The following is a 9,698-nucleotide window of genomic DNA, read 5'->3' on the forward strand; positions in this document are numbered from 1 at the left end:
TTTCTGTTAGGAAAATATCACTCGACACCAGGTTGAGAATCAATAATCAGGTACTAATTTATTCTTGCAAGAAGGAGCAGAGTTAAATCGCATACAAAGGATATGGTTTAACTCACACACATGGGGTATGTTGCTCAACGGAGCAGGAAAAAACATCAGGCTTATATAGTCCAAAATACAGGAGATAACAACAAAGTCGTAAATCGAGGTGGCGCTAATATCAGCCGCGGGTGTCGGAAAAGCGTCGGGTCATCTGCGATGGGTCATCTGTGACGTCTTCTGGACTTCCTTCATGCCTCATAGAAATTAGATATGTAGGAGACAACAAGTATGTGTCTGTCTCCTCATAAAGATCAACAACCTGAAATGCCCTGCCTCCTCCTATCATAAAGAGGCAGCTGCAAGGTCGTACACAGTTCAGAATCACACATGATATCAGTGCATTAAAACAAACCCAAAGAGGAGACAACAGTATTTTCTCCAACACTTTCTCAATTTAATAATATGAAAACAGCACTTCCTATGAACTTGGCAGTTCATCCAAAATGACCATACAAAGTGACCTACATCCTCACACTTAACTCTAACAATGAATTCTGAACATCGATACATATTTTAGTATTTTCTAAATGTTGTTTACGATAAGATAATACTTTAATGGTCAGATCAAGTCTGAAATTTGACTTGCATCACAGCAGCTCCATGTGTAACATCAACATAGACAAATATCCTTTTCTATGATTATGGATCATTTGAGTCTAAAAAGTATGTTGTTAGATAACTGTCTGTCCACGTTTTTTTGTGTGTGATATTCTAGGTTAACAAAGTCTTAAGGAACCATCACATTAAACCCCACTGGATGTTTGCCATGGATAACATCATCCGCCGAGCGGTGCAGGCTGCAATAACCATCCTCATACCAGGTCAGAAGCCTGGCCTGAGCCTCTGCTGCCATCTAGTGGACACATACAGAATATTACATCTCATAACTTTCTGTCTTCATATAATATTCCAATAACTGAATTTACAGTACCACACATGCCTTTGACAGAGCTGCAGACCCACTTCGGTCCAGCGTCAGAGTGCGAGGGAGCAGAGAAGGAAGATGAAGTGGATGAAGAGGAGGCAGAGTTTGGTCCCGTTTTAGCTTCTCTGACTGAAGACCCCGTGACGACAGCTGACCCCACACAGTCTGCAGCCAGCACTATAAACTCCACCCACTCCCAGGAGCCTCAGCGCTCGCACCATCAGCTGGGTGCACAGCTGGGCCGGCTCAAACAGGAGACCAACCGGTACATGCTAAAACACACAACATACACTAGGTTGTAGATGGGTGCAGAGATGGCAAAAGTACACACATCCTTTACTCAAATAGAAGTACAGATACTCGTGTTTAAAAATACTCTGGTAAAAGCAGAAGTACTGACAACATTTATTTTCTCAAGTAAAGTAAAGAAGTATGGGCTTCGAAATGTACTTAAGTAAAAAGTACCCATAACTACCAACTGTTTTATAGAGTAACTGACCTCACTTCATATTAAAGGTCCCCTATTATACTGTTTTTCATCAATATATTATAGGTCTCTGATATACAAAACATGTCTCTGAAGTGTTTGGCTTAAATACCAAACAGATCATGCATTGTAGGATCCCATAAACCCCTCTGTTTCAGCCCTGTTTCAAAAGTGCTGATTCTCTGTCTGTTACTTTAGATGAAAATAAGGGGCCACTCCCCAAGCCCCTCTGAGAGATATTTGGTTAAAAAGAACACAATGGTGCTCTAGGAGGAGATTCGGGTGATAAGGTGGGGGGGGGGGTTACCTTGGTTGGTTATTGGCTAATGGTTACACAAGCCAAAAAAACGTTATGACATCATAAAGTGGCCAAAATCTGATCAGCTCATTTTCAGACAGGTTTTTATATAAATGGATCAGGACAAAACGAGAGGGGGTCTTTGTTCCTGAAACGTTCAGAATCTCTTTACACAGAGGGGACACATGTTTATGTATTAAAGACTTGAAAAAGTGGATTTTGCATAATAGGTGATCTTTAATATAACAATAACGTCATTGTTAGCTAATGAATGTTTCGCTGCTGAACAACGGCAAAATGACGTTCTCATTGGTCCCTCTTCTCTAGAGAAGACCAGGAAATGATGGATACACGGATCGTGTTAAAATCTATAGGCACGCAATGACTCTAAATAATAATGATCACACCACCAAACGCAGATTAAAACTAAAGTAATGAGCCTGTTTTGAACAGGTAAAAAGTAGAAAGTACAGGTATTTGTGTTAAAAATGTAAGAAGTAAAAGTAAAAACTTGTCAGAAAAATAAGTAGTGGAGTAAAGTACTGATACCAGAACATTTTACTTAAGTACAGTAACAAAGTATTTGTACTCCACTACTTCCCACCTCTGACATTAGGTTGTAGATGGGTGAAATAATACAAGTTGTTTTATACACAATCAAAAACAAGGTAAATAAAGTGGTATGGTGCAGTTTTCTTTTTTAAGACAAGATAAGATACAATGTACTTTATTAATCCTAATTTAAGAAAAAAACGTGTTGTAGCAGCATAAAACAAAACAAGGAATTGCACATAATAACAAATTAAAAGAGTAGGAGTAAACAATTCTAAAATATAAACATCTCAAAATTGAAATTATATATATATATAATATATATAGATGACCGTGAAGATAAAAATCTATAAATCTATAAACTGACTGACAGATAAAAACAAACTATTGAAGGGCCAATTTACTTTGATGTTGTAACTTGCGTGTTCCCTTCAGATAGATAGAACACCTACGGATTTTCCTACTCACGCAAACACACAATCGAAAACGGTTGTTGTTTGGAAAGCATTTCACGATGATGCAACCCAACTAGTATCAATCATGTGACAAGAAGTTTATGTAGAGAATGTGCACCAGCCAGCAGCACCGCCCACTTATACATGGGGTGATACACATTCATGTACATGCAAATAAAGGCTGGAGTGATGATGACACAGCAGGAACGTGTCAGTAGAAGTTCAAACAAAAGAAAACCTGACCTTTACCCTATTTAACCATTTATAAAGTATACATTTTACCATTAATGAGGAAAAATGAATTACTATTTTTTTATTTTATGGTATAATATGACATCTTGATTGTTTAAGCCTGACTGTAATTCCATTTGTTTTTTTATGACAAAATTGGCAAAGAGTGCTGGATAAAAGCGTTGATAAAACAATGATGCAGTACAATGCTAAGGCTCATAGAGGTTGTTTAACATTAAGAAATGATGATGTTGTCTTTGCAAAAAGTAACACTGAAAAAGGATATTTTTTCACTTGAAATACATGATGTTATTATCAGCAATGCATTACTTAAGATTCCTATTCATGTTCGAGACCCAAAAGTGCCCTTTATATTTCTTGTTTGGAGATCCCATGAAGGATGTTGCTGCTTTTGTAAAAACATTTAGATGTCTGTTTAATGTTTTTTTGTTTTAACATACCTACCTGGTTTCTAACCCAGTGGTTCTCAACTGGTCAGGCCTCGGGACCCACTTTTTCCTTTGTCAATAAATCGCGACCCGAAATGTTGAAACACTCAAATCTATTCAACAAAATATCGTGCTGTAATATATATACGCTTTTCAACATACAATATTCATTAAAGTGAAGTACAGTGCATATATCCCTTATATCCCTTCACAGAACTTTAAAAAAAAGGTTTAATGAGATGATGGAATCAAAGCTGAACTGTATAACATAAAAAGGCACACATGCTGAAAACCCAACCCCAGAAGATTTGTAGAAATACTAACATATAAACTACACATTCTGGTACACTCTGAGAAGAAAATAAATAAATGTATTACTACCCGACATATTAATAATATTTGATGCCATTGTTTGTTTTTCACTTTGTTCTGACAGCTTGCTGCTCCACACAGAGAGAAGAGTAAAGAGGAGATAGTCTGTGTGAATTACTTTAAATGTTGGGTAAGGGTAGATAGCTCCCATTGTTCTGTGACCTGTCAATCATCAAACCAGGGGTCATATTTCATTATGTGTTCATTTTTATCTGAAATTGTACCCATGGATGTATAAAGAATAGTTCTACCGCAAAGTTATTCTCCGTGGGGACTTCCGGCAACAATCTTGATTCTGATTGGCCAGAAAACTCGAAAAAACATCAGCAAAGATGTTTTATTGAGAAGATGATCACTACGTGACAGAAGTTTTCAAAACCGTTTATGGTCTCCGGTACTTCCAGTCCAATGCCGACTGCATGCACAGCGTTAGAAAATCGGGCCTTCAAAATAAAAGTTTGATTTTTTTCCAAAAAAGAAATGTTTTTCTTCACACATCTGCGACCCACTCGAAACGGGTCCGCGACCCAAAAGTGGGTCGCGACCCACCAGTTGAGAACCACTGTTCTAGCCTGTTCTAGCCTGTTTTTATTGCGACATGTTCAGTTCTTATTTCCTGGTTGCAGTAGTTTTGCATTTTTATTCAGGCTCTTTTACTCTGAGATCATGGTGAATGTTGCTCTACTTATTCACAGTCAACATCTTTTACAATGTGGAATATTCTACAAAGATACTTTTTCTCTCTTATACGTGTGTCGATATTATTATTGTGGCCATTGGATTGGATTTTTTCATTAGCTTGTTTTTACGTACAGGGCCTCACCAATTGTAGTGTAATTTTGCTTCTCTAGTAATACAGTATGATTAGCAAGTATTTTATCTTTTTGACAGTTATTCGATGTATCTCAGCCTTTCATACTGCCTGTGAGATCTACTGTAGATCATAATACATGTCTTTTTTTGCTGCAGGCTGCTGGATGAGCTGCTGCAGAAGGAGAAAGACTACCAGCAGGTCCTGAAGGCCACACTGCAGCAGAGAGCACACGACCTGGAGATGGTCCGAGTCAGACACAGACCCCCAGGTAAACACGTTGATTTATTATCCTTCTGTTTGTTTTTCTTCCTCTCTAACTCTCCGTTTCCTTACAGACATTTCACCTCCCTCCATATTCCACATCCCAGCGGACCACGAGCCGGACAAGGAGCTCACTGATTGGCTGAAAGAGAACGGGGCAAACGCTGACACCATAGATAAGGTTGAGGACGAGACTCTTGAACATCTTTCCAGGAGCCACAGCCGTCATTTGTAGCATGGTTTTTAACTTGATGGCTTATGTGTTGCAGTTTGTGCTGGAAGAATACAAACTGACTGACATTCTCAATGACGTTTCCAAAGATGACCTCCACTGTCTACGTCTACGGTATCTACTGCCGTCACAACACAACATGAAAGAAAAGAACATCATATCAAGCTATTTTTGGCAGCCGATTCTTACTAAAAAAGTAGTGGGAAGAAAGGAAAAGCCTTATCAAACATATAAGTCTTTAAAAGGAAATGACGGTATGTGTACAGAATCTAGTTTTACATGGTCACATGGAATTTAGGAGCGTTCTTCTCAAGTCTGCAAGGCTTTAGGCCATCTGAATGTATATAAACATGCTTTAGGGATAAGTCATTCCTTTTCGCAGCACAGGTGCACATTTTTAGGATTGCTGCAATATGGAAGGTGTCTAGGTTGAAAACTGTCCAGAATTTGCACCATCTAAAAAGAAAACCACAAAATACAACAATGGTGGGAACATGTATATTAAACTTGTTGCACAATGCTACATTACTAAAGAGACTGTACCAATCTGTATTCTTTGTGACATCAAGAAGTTTTAAATCAATAGCCAAATTGGTGATATCTTTTATATGGCCTCATTGTCATTTTCATCAAACTAAGGGGAAAAAACACGAAATAATAAAATCTAATTAACAATAGGAGTTTGAATCAGCTTACCAAGAGTAACTCAAGTAGGTTTTCTGATCTGAAAGACAACATATAGAGCATTGTATAATAATCTATCATTATCAACAAACCTCTTTTCTTCATGCACGCAATGACTCTAAATAATAATGATCACGCCACCAAACGCAGATTAAAACTAAAGTAACTAACCTGTTAGAAGAAAGTTCAGCTATTTTTGTTACAATGTAAGAAGTAAAAGTAAAAAGTCGTCACAAAAATAAGTAGTGGAGTAAAGTACTGATACCAGAAAAATGTACTTAAAGGTCCCATGTCATGCTTTTCCGGTTATTACCCATCCCCTTGTATGTTATGTAGCTTTTACTGCATGTAAACGGTCTGCAGAGTAAAAAACCCTCAAAGTACACCCTGTAACGAGAAAAACTCTAACACAGAAAAGACCTGTCTATGCTGCCCCAGAATGCCTCGTTGGAGATTTTTCTTTTTCAATTTTTTTCTTCCTGAGTATAGTGACGTAATCTTACCCAGGTCCAAATGGACCAATCTGTGGAGCTCCTCACACACACACACTCCCTTATCTTTTCTCAGCCGCGATACTCCGCGGAGTATCGCCGGCACACTTATCTTTTCTCAGCCACAGCTGCGTGGATCTCCACTCACAGTTCGCCACACACTCACGTGTGTGCTCAGGCTGAGTTCAGGCTGAGTTTTGCCATGTCTCGCTGTCTCGCAGACCCCATGCAGCAACCAGGAAATGACACCAGTAATACAGCTCACACTGTCGGCTCCTCGAGTCTCAAAGGGCGGAGCAGCGAGCCCTGCAACGTCCCGCCAACACGGCACCCAGACCCCCCACAGCATTCTCATCTGTTTGTCATTACTGGTGTCATTTTCTGGTTGCTAACAAACGCCATTGTAACACATAAACACACATCAGAGCACAGTGGGCTCATAGGGAGGGGGGGGGCAGGAGCTCCAACAAGGCGTTTAAGGCCCTGACACACCGAGCCGATTTCTGCCGTCGATAGATGTCTGGCCGTCAATGAGCGCCCTGTCGCCCTACTCAGATTGGTGTGTCCCGCACCGCCGTGTCTTTTCGGCCGTGCCGACACCTTCCGCCGCCGTTTCGACATGTTGAATCGGTAGGCTGTCGGTAAAAGGCCGTCGGCAAAAGAAATCACTCTGATTGGCTGTTCAGCTTAGCGAAACACTATTTGCCTGAATGGGAGTGGCGCAGTACAGTACTTAAGTAAATGTACTTTGTTACTCTCCACAATCTGCCTAGAAGTATTTTAATGTTGTAGCTGTTCAAGATGGTCATTTTAAAATGTTTTAAAAATATACTGTTAGTAGGCTAGTTAAACCAATAATAATGCTACGGCTGCAACTGACAGTTATGTAGGCACATTTTAATTTTGTCTTAACGCTCTGTGATTAAAAGAATAAACACAAATAGGATAGGCACACATATTTGCTATATCTTGCCCCACTGAAAAGGCACTGCACCGATACTGTTAAAATATTGCCATAGTTCATCCCTGTGCTGCTTGGCTCGAGCTGTAGCATGTAGCTATTTGTTGTTTGTATATATCACGCAGTCTGTCTTCTGGTTGCCTCTTTTGAATGACGAACACACACTACCGCCGCCTGCTGGTAAGGAGAGTTATTGCCACTCACGCATGCGCAGTTCGTACGTGCTACAGTTCGGCTGAAGTCTTTGCGGTGTGTTCCAGTGCGACTGTTGGCCAAGACGCAGGAGACGTGAGGCGACACAACAGTCGTGTTCCGTCGGGACGTGTTCTTTGGTGTCAGTTTGGTGTGTCTGGGCCTTTAGGACAGAGAGTAAATACACATACTATACAGAGATGCTGTATGAGAAAACCAATGTGATTTTGGAACATTGAACGATGTAAATCTATTCTAGTAGACCTCAACAATGGAATTATGATCAGTAGAAATGGCCATGACATGGGACCTTTAAGTACAGTAACGAAGTATTTGTACTCCACTACTTCCCACCTCTGGATGGGTGAAATAATACAAGTTATTATAGTCAAAAACAAGGTAAATGAAGTGGTATGGTGCAGTTTCATTTTTTAAGATAAGATAAGATGTACTTTATTAATCCCAATTTAGGAAAGAAACGTGTTGCAGCAGCATAAAACAAAACAAGGAATTAGACATAATAACAAATTAAAAGAGTAGAAATAAGCAATTCTAAAATATAAACATCTCAAAATAGAAATGGTAATAAACCAGCATTAAGGAGTAAGAAAAATACATATATGACCGTGAAGATAAAAAATCTATAAACTATAAATCTATAAACTGACTGACAGATAAAAACATACTATTGAAGGGCCAATTGTCTTTGATCTTGTAACTTGTGAATGCCTTCAGATATTTGAACACCTACAGATTTTCCACTCACGCAAACACACAAGGGAAAACAGCAGTTGTTTGGAATGCTTTTGACGATGATGCAACCTCAACAAACCTCTTTTCTCCAGGGGTGGAGTCCTCTGCCGCATCTGGCGGGCCATCCAGCGGCACAGAGAGCGAGAGAGGCTGAGGGGTGACGAACGCTCGGAAGATGATGCATGATGGGATACGTTGACTACAACTCTGGAGGACTCTGTTTGGCAGAAACACACACACGTCAACACTACCAGTCCTGCTTGCATAATGTTTTTTCTTTCTCTCTCCCCAGTGCCTTATCATGTTGTAGTCTGAAGCTTTTATGTACTGAATCTTAGTTTGATTGTACATCTCTATAGTCACAGACTGGACCAGACCAAAGCACTTTAGTGCAGCCAGAACTCTATATATCTGTTTACGCAATATGTATTGATGCTCATGCTTGAGAACTTTGCTCGAGAATTTTGAGAAGAAAATCCATCATAGCAATCAGAAACATGTGACACTCCATGCAGTATCTTTTTAGTAAGAAACTGTCATCCCCCCCAGTAAACGTTTTGTGTTCAGATTATTCACAGAGAATCATAATGTCCATAAAAACCTTTAAAACTGCTCCTGTGGCATAATATATTCAGTGTGATCCAATGAAAACCTCAATACAGAAACTGAATTCAACATGTTAATTGGTTTCAGTCTTACCCCTCCCGATTTCTGTTGACTTTTATTATTCCTCTATCCGTCATAACAGCATACAGTTGGACAAAAGATAAGCCATTATGCTGCAGGACTAGATTCACACGCCTTCTGTTTTGAATAATGATTCCAAGTACAGCCATTGTTCTCTGACAAAAACCACATGCATAGTATTTTAACAACCACATCTGTAATGTCACATAATCATCAATAATACAAACATGCAGGCAAATTCAATCGAGATAAAACCATTTGTTTCTTTTCCTGCCTTCAGAATGATTGGTCAGTATGTAAACACTATGTAAAACAAGAAAAAGGGCTCCAAATGTTCTAGTTTTAGGTTGAATACTTTAATAATTCAGTGGATAATTGTTCCAAAACTGTGCAAACAAACAAAGCTAATCTGCTTTTCCTCTTCTATAAAACCTTATTTAATAAACATATATGTTCTTCTCTCTGAGTACCTCTATTTAAATGTTGTTTTTTATTCCAGCTCTTATGTGTATTTCATTGAATACTTAAAAACTACAATAAACCTGAAATAAATACAAAATGTTGCCCACTTTGTTTTGATGTTAACTTTTAGTGCCAGATTGTATTTGCCAATGTGTGTAAAGTACATTTACTGTATCTGTTCACCTTTTACCTGCCCATTATTACTCTATAAGCACAATGGATGTTATGACCTCATCTGACTGTGTGCCAACATCAACTCCTACCTGTGACAGCATCATTTGGTACTATGA

At 39.0% G+C, this 9,698-nt stretch overlaps 1 protein-coding gene across 1 annotated transcript in view; it reads left to right on the forward strand.

Moving 5' to 3' along the window:
• Positions 1-9,440, forward strand: part of map3k15 (mitogen-activated protein kinase kinase kinase 15) — a 33,773-nt gene extending 24,333 nt beyond the window's left edge. Inside the window, exons 24-29 of the mRNA XM_034147099.1 lie at positions 818-923; positions 1,052-1,292; positions 4,841-4,953; positions 5,021-5,127; positions 5,216-5,292; positions 8,352-9,440. Coding sequence (XP_034002990.1) covers positions 818-923; positions 1,052-1,292; positions 4,841-4,953; positions 5,021-5,127; positions 5,216-5,292; positions 8,352-8,445 — 738 coding nt within the window. The 3' untranslated portion in view covers positions 8,446-9,440. The remainder of the gene's footprint in view (positions 1-817; positions 924-1,051; positions 1,293-4,840; positions 4,954-5,020; positions 5,128-5,215; positions 5,293-8,351) is intronic.
• Positions 9,441-9,698: the final 258 nt, after the last annotated feature.

This window comes from Trematomus bernacchii, unplaced genomic scaffold (assembly GCF_902827165.1).
Source record: "Trematomus bernacchii unplaced genomic scaffold, fTreBer1.1, whole genome shotgun sequence".
Classification (NCBI taxonomy): domain Eukaryota; kingdom Metazoa; phylum Chordata; class Actinopteri; order Perciformes; family Nototheniidae; genus Trematomus; species Trematomus bernacchii.